This window comes from Alligator sinensis, unplaced genomic scaffold (genome assembly GCF_000455745.1).
Source record: "Alligator sinensis unplaced genomic scaffold, ASM45574v1 scaffold832_1, whole genome shotgun sequence".
In the NCBI taxonomy this organism is placed as follows: Eukaryota; Metazoa; Chordata; order Crocodylia; family Alligatoridae; genus Alligator; species Alligator sinensis.
In genome coordinates this window covers 1,288,674-1,307,611 of record NW_005842057.1, presented here as the reverse complement: position 1 = coordinate 1,307,611, position 18,938 = coordinate 1,288,674, and the positions used below count along the sequence as shown (strand labels likewise).

Sequence of the window (18,938 nt, the reverse complement as noted above, 5' to 3'; positions counted from 1 at the left end):
CCATTGCTCCCCACCTCCTCACAGCATGCTCATAGGTGGCCACCACTGCCCTCTACCCTGAAGATACAGAAACAAACAGTTGGGATCAGGAGAGGACTCACTTCAGCTGCTGACAGTGTCCCTACCCATGGAGACCAACCCCCTTAGCCCAACCACCCTCCAGATCTGCCTCCAATTTTTAGTTATCAAGATGATCATTTTCCTAATTATAAATTGGGAGTCTTAATTCCCCAGTCTATCCCAGAGAACTCATGAAGTCAAAGACTGGCGTCTCTATTATATGGACCTAGTGCTTATTGACACAGGGACTCTACTGTGCAATAAAATAGAGTGAAAAATTAAAATGCTGTAGCAACTCAGGACTAGGTGCAGTGGAGTGGGTAATCTCGTACAAAGGCATTCTTAGTGTGCCCTAAGAGTATCCACGTGGGAAATTACTGCAGAGTAGCTAGTGTGGTGTAAATTAACCCTCTCGCTAACCACACAATAATTTCTCTGTACAGGCAAGCCCATAATGTTTAGTTTTCTTATGTTCAAATGCTTTCTGGTTTCTTATCAATGTGTGCTAACTGAAACAAAGTTGAATGCTTCTCTCTGTTCATTTCAATGAATGTTTGAAAACAAATGCATTTGACTACCCCTTCCTGAGTTTTCTACTGTGTTTATCTTCCATTTTTGCTTTAGATGTTCAATGGGCACGTCTACACAAGATGCTTTACTGCTCAGTAGACTAATTTACTGTGCAGTAAAGCGCCACCATCTACATGTGCAGTAAATTAGTCTACTGCATGGTTAATTTACTACCTGCAAATAATTGACTGTGTCATAGTTAGCACAATGTAGTATGTGTAGATGCCAACTGGGAGCAGATTTGTTTCTGGTTAGCCCCACCACAAGGGGCCACCAGCAGGCTAGCCCCAGGGCCATGGGGCTCAGAGCTTCTCTAGCCCCAGGCCTGGGGTGGCTCTTTGGCTGCCTCAACCTGGCCTATGAAACTCTGCAGTGACTCCAAGGGCCTGTGCCACCTGCTGCCTACTTCTAGCCACAGGGTTCTGCACAAATGGCGCCGTGTTGGTCGCAGTAGCCTGAATGGACCCTGGTCCTGGCCCCCAGCCCAGCCTCGCTGTATGCCCGCCTGTCCTGCACTGTGTACTGCAGGCATCTGCCCGGGCCTGGCAGACCCAGACTCTTACCTGCAGCCCTTGAGGGCCATCGAAGGAGCCACACTGGCATCATCCCTGATGCCACACACTGTGTCCTAGAGGCCTAACTGGTTCCAGGTTAAGACTGCGGAACTTGTGGTGCTGTGGGTTGGGGCTGGAGCCAATTCACCTGGGTTGGGTGCTCCAGCAACCACATCTATGAGTCCCTGGTGGGCCACACGTGGGAGTACCAGCATAACCAGTTGGCACACCAGTGCTGCATAAAGGTCAAGGCACTATGGGCGTAGTAGGTCTGCATCATTGATCACAACTGCCAGTTGGGGACTGCCTGCAGAACCATGCCCTTTGCAGCAGCTGGACCACATCCGTGTTCCCCGGAGCTGTGCCATGTTCTTGAGTATGGCCAGCCTGCCAAAGCCTCTGCCTCAGTAGGGGGAGGATCCCTCGGGGTGCCAGGAGCACGTCCCACTATGGTCTCTGTCCATGGCATTGTCCAGCAGCTCTGTCAGGAGCCACAAATCGTCACCGCCAGCGGGGACAGACTCAGACCACCAGGCATACTGGCCATGCCCACCCTGCACTGGGATAAAGGTCCTCCCCACCCCTACCTCTGCTCCCAGCCCTGCCCCCACCCCTCCCTCCTCACCTGGCCTGGCTGAGCTCCCCTCGGACCCCTGAATTTCCCCCCTGCAATATGCAGGGAGGTGGGAGGCAGTGCAAAACTTTGAGCAGCCAGTGCCCCCTCAGCTAGGCAGCCACGGGCCTCTCACATGTGGAGAAGAGCATCAGTGCCAGCAGCAGTTTCATCCTCAGCTGTGGGGGAGAAGCACCAGCTGCGCAAAGGAATGCATCTTCAGGGTCACCACCAGCTTGGACTGGGGCCCTCCATATGTGCTGGCTTTGGTAGTGGCAGACCCAGGACAAGACCCTGCTGCTAGTGGTGGGGTTCTGTTGTTCAGGACGGAGGGTTGGGTGGGATCTGTTTGGGAGAGATGGTGGGACAGGGTCTGTTCTTTAGGAGGGAGGGTGAGACAGGGTCTGTGTTTGTGAAGGGGAATAATGTGCTTTGCAGAAAACTTTTCCCAGTGAGTTTGGTTTTGAGGGTGTGTGGTAGGTATGGGGTCTGTGGCCAGGTTCCCTATAGCAGGGGGTGCAGGAAGAGGGGGTCCACCAGCACCTTTTCCACTGGGTGGCCTGGCCCCTGCTGTCAGGGGTGCAGCTTGCCTGGGGCCTCGGTGGGGGGCCCTGTTGTCGCTATTGCTGCTGCTGCAGCTGGTGCTCCCGTGGTGCCTCTACTCACAGAAGAGGCTCATGGAAGAGCTCCCACCCAGGCCTCATAGAGGTTATGCAGCACGGGCTGCAATGATGACCTACGTGACCTCGAGGTGGACCGTGAGGGTACATCAGCATCCTTTCAGGTGTCTGAAGGTATACTCCGCCAGTGCGTGGGTCCAGCCCAGGAACCTATTGAAATGTGCCTGGCTGTGATATAGCTGGCCAGTGTAGGGCTGCATGAGGCAGGGGAAGAGAGGGTAACTGAGGTCCCTGATGAGGGGCGGGACTGCCACCTCACCCAGCTGTAGGTCCAGCAGCCCTGGTGTGAAGAGTCTGCTCCCCATCATAGCTGGCAGGGTTGAGTTCCAGAAAATGTGTGCATCATGGGTCCTGCCAGCCCAGATGGCGCTCACAGTGAAGGTGCCCTGGTGGTCGACAATGGCCTGCAGCATGACGGAATGAAAGCCCTGCCGGCTGCAGTACAGGTGGTTGCCACAGGGTGGGCAAGTGTTGGGGATATGGGTCCCATCCAGGGCCCCGATGCACTGGGGGAAGGTCAGGATGTGGAACCCTGGCACCACCTCCAGGGGTCATTGACCCAGAGCATGGTGTGCCCAGCATGTCCTGGAGGATGCCACAGACCTCCAGGATGGCCTCCCCAGCAGTTGCCTTACACATGTTGAAAAGGTGGTCAACAGTGCAGGCTGGCGGGTGTGGCCAGCTTGAACACAGTGATGGCCATCTGAGTCCCCACAGGGAAGGGCAGTTGCATGGTGTTGGCCTGCTACTTCAGGTGCAGGCAGAGCTGGTCAAGGAGCTCCTGGAAGGTGGCCCAGGTCATCTGGAATGAGGCCAGCCACTACTTGTCATCCTGGGTGCACTGGACGATATGCAGCTACCAGTCTTGGCTGTCTGGGCAGACCCACAGGTAGTGGGACTGGAGCCATAGGAACTAGGGGCTGGGCAGAGGGCCAGGGGCTGATCAGCATCCTCATAGGAGCTGGGGGCCTCATACACAGTGGTGAGCCTGGCCACATGGCTGTGCAGCATGTGGGGGCAGGCAGGGCGAGTAGGGTGACAAACAGGAGCCTGGAGCCTGGGGGTTGTGCAGCCATTGCACAGTGGGCAAAGGCTCTGGAGACAGAGTTGGAGTGGGCTGTGTCAGCATGCTGCAGGGCTGTCTTACTGCACAGTAATATACTGCTCAATAAACTCATATAGCATTAATTGCATGTGTAGACCCAAGTTCACTTTTGAGGGGAAGGTCTTTTCCTTTTCTTCCCTGTGATGTGACATGTCAGTTAAAAAGATGAAAGTTGTCAGTGGCCTCTGTTTTGTTAACCTAACCTTATATAAGATTTGTTTTACACTTATTTTTTTGAACTTCAATTATTTGACTTTGGAATGTAGTGTAAACATACAACAGTAGAGAGGGACAGAAGAAATACCAGAAGTAATGGTATTAATGTGGATTCTTAATATGTTAAATAGGAACAATTTGGTTATGTAGTATCAATGTACTAAGAGTGCTGTGACCATTTCAGTTTACTAAGCAGATGTCAGACGTGTTCTAAACCAAGGGTTGTCAACCAGGGGTACCCTTGGGGGTACTGGGGAAGGCCCTATGGAGTACTCGCAGGCGGGCAGGGAAGGAGCATTGCCTTCCACCACCCTGTGCTGCCGCCTCCCATGAGCAGGGCTGGGGAGGGGGCAAGGGCAGTGGCAACAGCACCCCTCTGTGGGCTGCACAGATGCCACCTGGCTGACCAGATGCCGGGGGGGGGAAGCTTGCACCTGGTGACGGCAGCCGTCACCCACCACCTCGCATTGCCACTGCTCTGCATCTCGCCGTGCACCCTCTCCTGCTACTTATCTGGCCGCGTGCCACCCTCTGCTCTCTGTCCAGCCGCTGGGGATACACTTATTAAAAAAGGTTAAAAACCCCTGTTCTAAACAAAGGGAAGCAAAGATAGCCCATTAATCCCAGAAAGATCAAATAAAATCTAGATATTAAGGGGGGTGGGGTGAAGAGAGTTATTTATCAGGAGCCCTAAGGTAGGGCTTAATTTTGGAAATACCTACAAACATGAGTAACTTTCTATACTTGATTAGTCCCACTATATTCAGTTAGATTATTCATGTGTGAAGCCACTTGAGTTTTTTTTAGAATTGGGGCCTAAAGTTATGCAGTTGATTTCATGAGCAGATGTTTACCAGTTGAGAAATGTTGCATGAATTTTTATTTTGAATTAAAAAAAAAAAAATCACTAAGTGCTAGTATTTGAATAAGTAAGGTCAGTATTTACCCCGGAGAGAAAATGAGTTTTGGTCAAACTTTTTAAAAGTTGTGTTTTACATGGGATAAGACTTTTTTCCTGCAGATTTTCATGGAGATCTCAAAATTTTAAACTTCCCATATTGGGTATTTCTTTCTGAAAATTGTCTTCGTGCTTCCTCCTATACTGTTCCTTAGGAAGAAAGGTTAAAGGGACTGAAGGAGAGTGGCGTGGCAAGGACAACTAGAAATACTTTAACTTCCAAAATTAAAAATTTATAAAAAACAAGTGATAAAGGCTAATAGAATTTTCTGTATACTTAAAGTAATAAATATTTCAGAAATTTGGTTTTTTCTCTACATTCCATCCTATATTTTTTTATAAAATGAAAGAAAAGAAAAAAAATACATGCGTGTTTTATTTTTGTAAGTGTCAAACTAGTTTGCATTGTTTTTGAAATCATTGACGTGGTTACAGTGAATCATTGGTGTGGTTACAGTGTTACAGTATTTGACATGGGATCTCTATATTAGCCAGTTTAACAATATAAGTTTAAACAATAGAAACAATAGAAAAATGTTTATTTTGCTTTGATACCAAGTGTGTGTGTGTGTGTGTGTGTGCATGCACACATGTGCATACATATATGCATATGCACATGCATGTGTATGTATATGCATGCTCCCTTATTTCCTTTTAATTTCAGTTTGAGGTACTTGGTTCTGGATGATATTCTTTATCACCAAAATAACTGCCTATAATCCATACCTTGCCTGAAGTACAGCCAATTCCCATGTCTGTTGTTCAGGCTATATGGTCTCCCTCTGGGAGAGAGCATGTAAACACCACTATTTAAAACAAAGATTCAAATGTTGTCTTCATATGAGGTAAATAATAGATATGCAGTATGTTTTACCCTTTCTGAGCAATATTTCTGTTGGGGATCATGGTATTTATATCTGTATTCATCCCTGGTAAATTAGTTGGCAGTGGTACAGAAAGATTGAGAATTAAAAAAATAAATGTAATGTGTTTATTTAGATTTCTGTAATGCTGTAGTGGACTACTTTCCTTTGTAGATATGAGAGATGAGGATGTGGATACTAATGTAATGTAGTACATTGAATGAAGCTAGTAGCAGAAAGGGGGATGTGTTAAAAGAAACGATAGGTGAGAGTTTCAGGGCAAACTGGTAGAAAAAACTTTAAGGCTAGGGACAGACATTACACAGACTGGTTTAAGTGATCAGAAACTGGTTTAAACCTGTAACAGAACGGATATTCAGTGTACATAAACCAGTTTGAATATAGCTGAAACCAGTTTGAGATAAACCTGGTTGAATGTAGTATCAAACTTAACTGATTTGGTTAAACTGGTTTATGCAATGTCTGTCTCATACCCCTTGCTGGCTTAAATCAGACTCCCCCAGCATCCCAGCATACTCTCTGGGCTGGGTGGGGCTCTGGTCTATAGCACAGCTGGCCACTACCTTCTGCTCCCCGGCTCCAGTTCTGGCATAGACTGCAGCCTGCTCCCCCTCTCCCCATCACCACTCCCTGCTAAGGAGGAATTCCCTCCTCCCCTCTGTCTTGCTGAGGAGGTGTCCGTGTATTAGCTAGCAGACCACATGCTGGCTGCGGACCCTATTGAAACAACAGGTAGAATCAACAGGCAGAATCAACTGGTAGCTGGCAATGTCTCTCTTGTTTCCTTAATGGGGTGAGTAACACTTGAGTTAGGGGGTGAGAAACACTGTTATCAATTCCCTGCTGGGCTAATCAAAGCATCCTGTAGCGGTCTGGCCATGCTCCCCTCAGCTCAGTACAGTGGAAGGAATAGGAGGGCTGCTCTAGCAACCCCCAGCTTCTAGCCAGAGCCAGTGCAGACAATTGCCTGCATGTTTGGGATGTCTGTGCAGTTATAAACCAGTTCAGCCTAGCCAGGTTAGGCTAACCTGCAAAGATTGAATCAATTCAGGCTCGGGCTTTTTGAGTGTCTGCCCCTACTAGCCTTATAGATATGTAGGTAAGAGTAAGGTTACAAATGACCTTATCATTAGAATCAAAGGGCCTGATTATGAAGCAGTAGACAGGAAGCCAAACAAAGAATTAAGACCAGGGATGAAATGGTCTGTTTTAATCTGGGAAAAGATTTATTTTAGCAGCAGAGTATGGGCATGTTAACTGAGTGAGCAGTGAGTGATCCACAGGCACAAGAAAGTTAAAATAATGAAGATGACAGGAACATGGAGAAAGCTTCTAACAGAGCAGAAAGGATAGAATAAGTGGTAGGGTTTTGAAAGGTGCAGGGGAAGAAAAGATGTGTTTATAAATTTAGGGAAACTAGTGTTATACCCTCCTCTCCTCTCCTCTCCTCTCCTCTCCTCCTAACTAGTGCATATAAAATGTAGCTGCTAATGTTCTCAGTGTTTGATGGCATGATCATATCAGTTTCCTCTGAATCCACCAGGTACCTCCTCGTCTGGTGTCATCACAAATTTATACTGATAATCTCTTTATGGGTCTATATAAGTCTTTCTTCCTTCCTTTTGGTCCCAAGAGTTCTAGTTTTTTGTATGTCTTCCTTCCTTCGTTATACTCACTCATTAAATTTTGCATCACTAGCTTTGAACATTGTCATTGTTTATTACTTGCTGGCAAGTGTCCTGAACAATCATCTCTGTCTGTCTTTGAAAAATCTCCTATATATAATGTGACCTTTTAAACTTTGTCTGCAAGGCATATATCCACTTTTAAGCCCGTCTTAAAAGCCCACTTCTACAATGAATCTTTTTATCGGCCTCTTGAAGGCTCAGATCATATATAATCTCTTTTTCCCCATTTCTTCCCTCTGTTTGCTTACCTGTCTGTCTGCTTTACTTTGTGAACTATGTTGGACAGGAATCATCCTTTCTTGTGTTTCTGGAAATGGCATAGGATTTTGCAGGTGTTACAGAAAGCAAGTAATAATGGCAGTATAAAATCTTTTATAAGACTAGTAAAATATAATCTCAATTCACTTTAATTCAGTGCTTTATCCATCCTTTGCAACATTCTTATAGTTTGATGTTTTAATAGATTAAAGAATTTATAATTAGTCATATTGCTGTGCCCTGAATTACACTTTTATTAAGACTGGGATAACTTTGGAGGGTATGCTTGTTAAGGAATAGAACTATATTTGCAAAGCTCCAGATACTGGAAACAGTTGAGTTTAAAAGAGTTTGTTAAACATTTTGGGTTCTTATCCAGAGTGTTTTGACTTTTCATAGATTTGTGTAAATTAAGTTGCTATGTTGCTATGAATTTTCTGCCTCACTGTTCATGTCACATTCTGTTTCTTCTTAGATACTTTATTAATGAACTCTGGTTTGTAACGGCTGGAATAGCTGGAATATTTGTTACAGCACATGGTTCTTGTAAACATTGTGGATTGCTATGAGTTATAGGCCACTATCCAGTAAATTCACTGTGCTCCACCAAGGCATCTTTAAGCACCCTGTGTTGCTTCAAACAGGGTGCTTTCTAACAGGAAAACAGTAGTTGTGTTTGTGTGGCACTTTAGGTGGGCTAATTAGTACCAACGAGTGATCGTGTCACTTACTGTCCCCATGTTGATTAGAAATCTTTGTGCCTCAGACATGGTTGACCTTCTTCCAGGTTAGGAAGCTGTCCTCCTACAGTAGCACAGTTTGCTTGAGGATGATGCTCTGAAATGCATTGTGTATATTGTAGATGTAGTCAGGGTCTTCAGAGAGAGAGCACACAATGGAGTAGGGTCACTTAAGTATTCTTTGACTGCTGCTGGAGGGTATATAAACCTATGTCCTGGCATAGTTTAAGGTCAGACCAGAAGGGCCTGCAGTGAGCTCTAGGACAGTGTTTCTCAACTTGTGGGTTACAACCCAAAAGTTTGTTGCGAGAATATATGAAAGGGTCATGAACAAACTTTAAAAATTGATCAGCAGACTTTAAAAATGGATTCTTCTTTAAAGGAGAAATAACATGGGAAACCTGTGGCTTTTCCCTTGTAGGCTGGCAGAGTTCCAGCCTGCAAGGGGTTAATTGCACCCCCCCCCCCCCCCCCCCCCCCCCCCCCCCCATCCCTGCCCCCCAACACACTATGGGACTGGGACCTGGGGATGGGGGGCAGTGGGTCGGGAGTGGGGGGCAGTGGGTCAAGACTGATCATTGACGTTTACAAATGGATCCTGGTACAAAAAAGGTTGAGAACCACTGCTCTAGGAGATAGATAGGAAATACTATTCCTCCTCTGGTCTGCGGTGGAATGGCTAGCAGATCTTTGAAGTTGTCATTACATCATCTCCCTCAGCCCAAACAACACTGGTCACTACTTTGTTTTGCCGTTTTCTCTGTTATTTTGTCTGGTCCAACTTGCTTGACTAGTGCTCTTTAAGGATCCAGAAGATGAAGAACGTATGGAAAATTATATATATAAAATATTGGATAGCAGGAAAAAATAGGAACTTAAATGCATAAGGATAAGATGAAAAGAGAAAGATTTTGTTAATTACCATGATCCCCCAAATTGACAACTCTGAAACAAAATAACTTATTTCCTTACCTGCAAATGGCATCTCTGCATATAAAGTGAAAAACAATCCTGAATCTGCCTAGATCATAATTCATTTACAGTGTGTACCCTCCTTTCAAATGAATTGTGAGGTTCATGTCTGCACCAGGATTTTATAGTTAATTAAGGGAAGACAGCAAAGGTTAGATTCTGTTCCACATTTTAGGATGGTTAAATGGATAAATTGAAAATCATAAATGCAAAACATATAAGAATTGTGCTGCTGCATCTGGAAAGTCCCTAAAGTCAATGTTATAACCTATTTGATGTTCCTAAATGTTGCTCTGTTACAGACCTAAAATGAAATCTTGGCCCTGATGGAGTCAATGGAAAAACTCCCCTTGATCTTATTAGGGCCAGGATTTCATCCTTTGTGTCGGGTGGAATTTTCCAGTATTTTCAGCTTGGAAACCATGTTGACAAATCTGCCCAGAATATACTGTATATCATCAGGAAGCTGTTCAAATGAGTCAGTCCATTGTCAAAATGAGAGCCAACATTAGTACATCAAAGTCTGCATTACCTTTTCTGCCATCCATAGTATAAAATGTCTAATGAATTCTATTCCAATCAATCTGCCAAAAAAACTGAAGACAGCATTTACCCAGATAACAAAAGTTAATTAAATTAAAGCCAAAGAGGTTAGTTTCGGGTTGATTTCACGGAAAAAGTACAGTTGATAATTTAATTGTGTGAATTTGTCTTCAGCTATTAAACTCATTTTTTTTGAGAACATAGGGATTTCTTTTAGCTGTCAGTAGCATTAGATATTATAACCCTTTAACTAGACCCTATCAAACATAATAAACACAAATGTTTGCACTGATTCAGCTTGGAAGTTTTTTATTTCATTCTCTGGGAGATGAACATATGATACGACATACATATACAAATAGGTGCTCATATGTGTAGAGTCCGGTTAGCACGCATGTGGGTACCAATGGATGCCTAGCATCCTTGCTCCTAAAGTGAAGAAACAAATAGAAGATGCTTGATATTCTGAAACACATGCACCTGTGAGTATTTTAAAATTTGGTAGATTATAATATAAAGAGTTCTATAACTTCTTTATTTTTTGGTCCAGTGTGCAAACCAAGTATTAGAAAGAAAAACATAAAACTGAAGGCCTGTGGTTTTTGGAAGCTACAGTTTATCCAGATGAATGTAGGGGAGCATGCCACAAGCTCAACAAGAAATTAGGGTCTGGAGAACCTCCAGAAGGACAAGACAAGGTCAACTGAACAACAGCTCACCAGCACTGGTATAAAGGCCTGCAAAGCCCAGTCTGTTCCTTTTCTAGCAGTTGAGAGGACCATTTATCGAGGAACCAAAGTATTTTTGGTGTGTACATGTGTTGTGTTTTGTTTTGTTTTCTAATGTGTAGTTGGAAAAACTATCTCCACGTGCCAACTTAATTCTTCTTTTCCAACTTAATGTAGCTCTAGTTTGTGTACTAATATTACTGATTGTTTCTTGTTTCAGCTATTTGTACAAGAATGAAATCCAGTCAATTGACAGGCAAGCATTTAAAGGACTTGCCTCTCTAGAACAACTGTAAGTGCCTTTTCTCTTCTGTGCTGTCATCTGTTGGGTTGCCTATCAAAGAAAAGTGCACGCCTTTGTAATTATTTTTCTGCCTGCATGCCTTGCATGTCTGCTCAGAATGGGATATTAGTAAAAAAAAATTCTTTGATCATTTGCATGTGAAAAACCAAAAATGATCTCTGTCAAAGTCTTCATTTCTATGTTTGTCTTTTGTTTGTGATTTACATTCCAGTTGTTCCACTGTGCTGTGTATTAGACAAGGAAAAGAAGCATAATCATGGACAAGTGTGTTGACTAGAAAGTTGGGATTCAGTTCTCATTTTCCATACCTAGATCTTTCAAGTGATAAAACTCCTTTGACTACAGAAGAGTTACTTTTGCTTTATATCATTATAAATGAAAACTGGCTTAAGTTCCTGCAGTTTATTTCAGTACTTTTATTTAAATTGTTTTAAATTAACATACTAATCCTATTGATACATATGTAGCTAGTTATTGCCATATGTAGAAGGGGAATAAAGAGAGAACCTCATTGTCAATCATGGAGAAAGTATTTAAATAATTTTCAATTGTCTGCTAGGAAACTTCACAAAAAAGTTTTCCCAATCTAAAGCCAGCTACTGCAGCATTCTGATTAGAGTTTTTTTGTATGCTATTGGCAAATCTTCTTTTCTTTATAGACTGTTAAACCTATTAGATATCTGAAACTCCATCTGAAAGGCTGTAGGCATGTACATTTTTACCAGTACCAGGGGGACACGCTGGTCCAGCCTCACCAGGGGGATGAGCTGGACCTGGAATTCTCAGGTCAGCTCATGGAAGCTGTAAAGTCAAGGAATGTGGTTGTCATGGGTGACCTAAACTACTCGGACATCTGCTGGGAAGAGCAGTGAGCCAGGTCTGATCGCTCATGTAGGTTCCTAGCCAGGATACAGGACCTCCATCTAACCCAGGAGGTGCATAGTTCTACCAGGGGAAATGCCTTGCTGGACTTGATCCTTGCCACAGGCGACAACCTAGTGAGGGGTCTGCGGGTACTCAACCATTTGGGTGACAGTGATCATCGCCTACTGGAATTTACTATCCAGTGCAAGCAGGGTGGTGAAAGCAAGCAGCAAGGCACAGGTCTTTGCCTTTAGGAGGCCCGACTGCTGTAAACTAAGAAGGTTAGTAGGAGAGGCATTGGGGTCTCCGAGCTTCAATGAGATGGGAGTCCAAGATGGGTGGTTGTTCCTCAAGGACACGATCCTCCGAGCTCAAAGGGAGTCAGTCCCAATGCGCACCAAGGGTGTCAGGAGTGCTAAGAAGCCCCCATGGCTCGGCAAAGGCATCCAGGGATGCCTGAGAGCAAAAAAGGAGGCGTGCAAGCAGTGGAAGCAAGGGGCTAACACCAAGGAGGATTACACCTCCGTTGCTCAGGACTGCAGGGAAGCTGTTAGGAAGGCCAAGGCAGAGATGGAGCTAGGGCTAGTGACCAGAATTAAGGATAATAAAAAGTCCTTTTCCAAATACATAGGAAGTAAGAAAAAGGCACCGGGTAACATGGGGCCCCTACAGGATAGGCTTGGCAATCTGGTGATTGCGACAAACGAAAAAGCTGACCGCTTTAATGAATTCTTTGCCTCCATATTCCTGAACAGAGACCGGGACATCTCCCCCACTAGAATTGCGGATGGACCCAGGGGAGGCACCGCCATGCCTAGGGTCAGAGATGACCTAGTTAGGCAACTTTTGGAGGGGCTGGATGTGTTTAAATCAGTAGGTCCAGTTGCTCTCCATCCGAGGGTGCTGAGGGAATTGGCAGGGGTTGTAGTGGGGCTTCTGGCACAGCTCTATGAGCGCTTGTGGGGCACTGGCCAGGTACCAGAGGATTGGAAAAGGGCCAATATGGTCCCCATTTACAAGAAGGGGAGAAAGGAGGACCCCGGCAATTATAGGCCAGTTAGTCTTATCTCGGTCCATGGGAAGACCTTTGAGAAAATTGTCAAGGAGCCCATCTGCAAGGGCCCAGCAAGGGAGGTAATGCTCAGGAGCAACCAACATGGGTTCACTGAGGGCAGGTTCAACCTGACTAACCTGGCTTCTTTCTATGATTAGGTCACAAAGTCCCTGGATGAGGGTGTTGGGGTGGATGTCATCTTCCTGGACTTTAAGAAGGCCTTTGACACGGTTTCCCACTACATTCTCTTAAAACTTGGTGACTGCGGCATTGATGCCTACACAGTCAGATGGATGGCAAATTGGCTAGATGGTCCCACCCAGAGAGTGGTGATGGACGGGTCATTTTTGACCTGGAGAGATGTGGGCAATTGAATCCCCCAGGGCTCGGCCCTGGGGCCTGTACCATTCAACAACTTTATCAGCGATCTGGATGTGGGTGTGGAATGCACGCTGTCCAAATTTGCTGATGACACCAAGTTGTGGGGTGAGGTGAGCACACTGGAGGGGATGGACAGAATCCAGCTAGATCTAGAGAAATTACAGAGGTGAGCAGATGAGAATAGGATGGAATTCAATGCAGACAAGTGCAAGGTACTGCATCTAGGGAGAAGGAACCAGCAACACACCTATAGGCTGGGGAACACCCTTCTTGTCAACATGGTGGAAGAAAGAGATCTTGGAATCATTGTTGACTCCAGGATGACCATGAGCCGCCAATGCGAGGAAGCGGTCAATAAGGCTAACCGTACCTTGTTGTGCATCTACAGATGCATCCCAAGCAGGTACAGGGAGGTGATCCTTCCCCTCTGTGGCATTGGTCAGGCCACAGTTGGAGTACTGCGTCCAGTTCTGGGTGCTGCACTTCAAGAGGGGTGTGGCTAGCATTGAGAAAGTCCAGAGGAGGCCACTTGCATGGTCCAGGGGCAGTGGGGCAGGTCCTATGAAGAGAGGCTAAAGGGCCTGAACCTATTCAGCCTCCACAAGAGAAGGCTGAGAGGGGATCTGGTGGCCATTTACAAACTCACTAGGGGGACCAACGAGAACTGGGGGAGGCTCTGTTCCCCTGGGCACCACCTGGGGTTTCTAGGAATAATGGCCACAAATTGTTAGAGAGAAGGTTCAGGCTGGATATCAGGAGACATTACTTTACAGTTAGGGCTGCATACAAGGAAACCAGATTAAATACATTGCCTGTCTTTGAACTGCTTCTAAAAGCAGCATATGCACAGTAATGGAAACCAACTATGAAGTTGATTAAAGCAGTCAGCACTGAGCATGACTATAAAGTACATGGCCCATATAGGGCAAACATGTTGATGGGAACATACCAAAAGAATAGGTTGGTGTAACTTATCTGAATAAGATGTATCATGATGCCCATTGAGCACAGCTCCCCTCAGTGTCAGCACTCTTTCAGGTCATGGTGAGCCACTACATTGCATACATTTCGACTTTGTCTTCACTCCCACAGCTGAGCTTCACTTTTCTTTCCCATTCCCAGTGATTCCTGCTTCTTCACTGTGAGGTGGAGCTGGACCAGGTTGCCCTATCCCTCACCTGCATATATATTTTTGAAGGATCCGAGGACTCATGATAAGAACACCTGGTTTCAGTCATGAGTGGACAGTAATAAGCACATGGATCATTTGTGGGGGTATCTGGAGTACCCACACATACTGAACAGTGCTGAGCTGCAGGATCACCATGACTTGACTTGCTGTTGACTCTGGTGGGGCCCAGCCCAGTGATCTATATGGTAAATCATGACCCTTTTGTCTTTGGACTAATATCATACATAGTTTATACTCTCTTTAAGTAAGTGTAGTGGCTTCTTAACCTGCCAGGGGAAATACCATGTGTCTGTGTCCAGGAAGGCAGTTTTCCTGAAGTGCTACCCAGGAGAACTGCTCTTCTGGCGTGGTTCAGTACCCGCCGAAGTACAGCGGCTTTAAGCCCAGTTTATGGAAATGGGAGTCTCCTCCCTTGTTTGCTCCAAGGACCTTATGGCTAAGGGCAAACAAAACTCGGTGGCATCTGAACCCCAAGCCTTTGGGCTTGGGCCTGCAAGTAGGATGCCCACCAAAGGTTTTGGAAACATCTGAAGCCCCAGGTGTGGGTGGAAGAAGTTTGCTGGTAGTAGGGCCACTTATGGTTCTGGACACTTGGATTTGGAATTAGTTTTGGCTAATTTGGCCGTGGATACAAATTTAAATAAAAAATAAATAAATAAATAAAATAAAAATACTCTCTAAGTAGGTGCTAAAGTGCTACCTAAAAGTGTGTTTATGGAATACCTGTGCTAAAACTTGCGGCAGTTTAAAAAAAGTTAAAATGCATAATTTCTGAGTGAACTAAGTCTATGGGTAATATATGTAAATTGCTACAGCTATGTTTATTTCAAGGACAAGTTTTTTTTAATTTGCTTCTCACTTCCATGTGCTTAGGGAGAGCAGGGTCTGATAGCAAGGTGGGGGCGAAAGAGTTCAGAGGGAAGAATTTGGGGGGCAGGGCAGAGGGCAAAGGGCCTATCTGACACCCCTCCCTCCTGATGCATTTCCCTTACTGTAACAATGGGAAGGGGACTAATTCAAGGCAAACCTCCAATGCTTAGATTCCATACCTGGAAAAATATAGTACACTTTTATACATTTTCCATATATTGAATCTAATTATTGGGGAGTAGTTTTAGAATCAGGGCCATCTTGTATTTGAGTAAATATGGTCTCTTATTCAGATGGGCTGCACTAACCTATTCTTGTTGTACGTTCCTATCAGCATGTGTGCCCCATGTTTTACACTCATGCTCAGTGTTGGCTACATTTAAATCAATTTCATACTTGGCTTCCATGACTGAGCACATGCTGTTTGGCACCAGCTTCATGATAGACAATGTATTTAATGAAATTTTGTTCTATGTGAATGCAAGACAAGTGACTTCCCCTCTATGTTATTTGGGAGAGAAAAACCTCATCTTGTATTTGAGTAAATATGGTAACTCGTTCAGAGAAGCATGAATATCTTAGCTGTGTTGGTTTGTATCTCGCTTCAATTTGAATGTGTGGCATGGAACCCAGCATCAGGCTTCAGAGAGTGGCTTTAAATGTTCCCAATCATATTGGGTTTCACGGCACAGCTTTAAATGTTTCTGTATGTGGAGAGTTTAGTCACTCGCTGTGCATGGGGGCATTTAAAGCCACAACAGGCAATCTGATGCCAGGTTGACAAGTTTGTTACTTGGGGATCTCCCTTATCCCCAGCTCTCTGCACATGAACATTTGTGAAGTTGCCTGCATGCCCCAGCATACACACAATGGGATCTGAGGAATTTTATCTCATCTCCCAGCAATTGTGCATGCTAACATGACAGACCGTGAATGTCTGGCATGGCAGGATGCACAATTGCTAGGATGTGGGATAAAATCATTGTATGATTAAATTTAAATCTGCCAGGACCTTAAGATTAGAAGTGATTTTGGAACCAGAACTTCCTACTTTCTTTTTATGTACATCTAGCACAGTGGGAACCTGACACCCAGCTGAGGCCTCTATATACTACCGCCACACATACTAAAAATAATAATAAAGAGGGAAAAAAGGAAATGTTCTTTGATAAGAATTGATATTAGAATAAAATGTTTATTCACAATTACTTTTTTTCTTTTTAACACTGGGTGCATTGACACGCGTGTGGCAGGGCACTGTTGGTGCCTGCCACTTTAAGGACTGAGCCAAGCAGCCAGCAGGTGCTTGATTGCGGCAGTCATTTTAGATCTCTGTCTGCTCACATAAACAGAGCATTTTGCTGCTGGCAGGCCAGGCAGTAACATCACCTGGCTGCAGGGCTGCTTGGAACATCCTAGAGGTAAGGGCAGGAGCTGTAGGGGATGGCTTGGAGGCTCCTGGTCCTGGGCATGACCTAGAACTGCACCCTGCCAGGAGTGGGTGGCCTGGTGGGGCTCTCAGTGACGCAGGAGCCTCCAGGAAATACCAGGCCAGTTACCACCCCGGTGAAAGGCGGGTTGGGGCACCTTAATAACCCCAGCTCCCACAAGCGGGTGGGTTACCCACTAGTAGGGTTCAGACGCTGGACCCTGGAGAGAGAGTGGGGCTATAGACTCGGAACCTGTCTTGAAATTCCCTGGCTGGTCAATGCTGGGGCCAGGACTGGAAGGGTCGAAGGGTCAGGGGCCCACCATGAGGGACACCCAGAGCTGAGGGCCTGGGGTTCCGACTGGCCTGGAGGCGAGGCCAGGGCTAGTGTAGCCAAAGGTCCGGGGAGTGGGGGGGAGACCACATACACCCATAAGGGGGAACAACTCAGGGAGTTATGTAGCCTAGAATGAAGGCAGAGTAGGCTGCCTGAGTGGAGGTATCCAGGTGGGGTTCAAACTGGAAGATTCTGGGGCCCAGAGTGGGGCTGGTGATGTTGACAACAATGGATGCCATCTACGAGGCTTGGACTGAGGTGTAGGGGAGGAATGGAGCCGCAGATAGCGCCCCCTGGCATTGGGGCAGAAATTGGCAGCCTTCCGCCTAATTAAGATCATTAATTAATTAACAACAAGGCATGGCAGGAGAGAAGGTGGGCGGTTGGCCCAGAGCAGGTGGGCGGGGCCATTAGTAGACAGGCCCTGAGGAGGCCCCCTGTTACAATGTGCTATTTATTTGCAGTAGGCTTATTGTGCAGTAAAGTACTGCGCAGTAAGCCTTCCTGAGAGCATGTCTACACATGCTCAGTCTTGAGTGCAGATTTGCTTCTAATGGAACAGTCTGGTACAAGGCCACTTCTGCCCTGCTGTGCCCCCCTGCAGCAGCCAGACAGAGCTCCAGGCTCCCCCTGGTGCTAACTTGGGGCTGGCAAGGGGGAAAGGGACAGTCCCAGTGGGCATGGGTCCAGGAGAGATCTGCTGGCTGTAGCAGCAACTGTCTCCTGACCTCATGTACATCAGGAGGGACCCTGATGTCCACAGCACCAGGAGAGAGCTGCCATTGCAGCAGGCAGAGCTTTCCTAGCTCCATCCCATCAAGGCACACAGCCGCTAGCAAGCCTCCTGCTGTGCAGGGGGGTAGGGCTTCCCTGCCGGGCAGGGGGTTACTGGGAGCTGTCCTGGGTGTGAGGCAGCTGCTGGATCGAGCCTCATGCCTGGCGGGGGGTAGGGGGGAGAGAGTGAAGCATAGGGCCCACTGGCAGCTGCCCTGCTTGGAAGGAGCTGGCTGCTTTGGGGAGCAGATGGGACAATCCTTGCCTGTCCCTGGAGCAGCTCTGTGGAGCGTGGAGCTGTCTGCTCCGGGGAGCAGGCAGGGGCTGGGAATCCAGCCCCTGCTTGTTCCCCAGAGCAGCTCCATGCTGCAGGTGGGGGCTGGGAATCCAGCCTTCATCTGTCTCCCAGAGCAGCTCCACATGGCATGCTGGATTCCCAGCCCCTGCCCACTACCTGGAGCAGCGAGCTCTGTAATGCACAGAGCTGCTCTGGGGGACAGGTGGGGGCTGGGTTCTCAACCCCTGCTTGCCCTCCAGAGCTGCCAGCTCTACCCCAGGAGCCAGGATGGGGCAGAGAGCTCTCTAGTTCTGGTGCTGATTGGCTTCAAGCTCCTGGGGGGAGCAGGGGAGCTGAGCAGTGCCAGGGCCAGGGACAGAGAGTTTCCTGTCTCCTGTGGCCCCCTGATGCCTAGGCTGATTGGGAGCAAATTTGCTCCCAGTTAGCATCTACATGAGTGTTACTGTGCAATATCTACTGCTCAGTTAGTTTACTACTTGCAAATATAGGTAGTAAACTAATTGTGCAGTAGATTAATTTACTGCACAATAAATGTGTGCATGTGTAGATGGTAACACTTTACTGTACAGTAGTTTAGTCCACTGTGCAGTAAAGCATCTCATGTAGACACACCTACTGTATTTCTGTTTGCTGGCACAGATAATATTTAAACTGGCAGTATATAACGGCTAATTTATGGAATTTAAAGACTCTTCTTCAAGGATCTGTGGTTATGAGGACTGTAGACCTAAACTGATGGAGCACACAGGCTGCTTTTAAGCCTCTCCTAGGTTAAGGCCATCCCCACGACTGTGGGAATGTGCATGCTGATGGCCTTCTTCCTTCCACCTCCCCTCTTCGCGCCCTCCCGTCGGGCGCAGCGTCCT

At 46.4% G+C, this 18,938-nt stretch overlaps 1 protein-coding gene across 1 annotated transcript in view; it reads left to right on the top strand.

Annotated features, from left to right (window-relative positions):
* The window catches only part of PXDN (peroxidasin), a 149,975-nt gene that overhangs the window by 52,671 nt on the left and 78,366 nt on the right, over positions 1-18,938 (top strand). Inside the window, exon 4 of the mRNA XM_006022973.3 lies at positions 10,790-10,861. Coding sequence (XP_006023035.1) covers positions 10,790-10,861 — 72 coding nt within the window. The remainder of the gene's footprint in view (positions 1-10,789; positions 10,862-18,938) is intronic.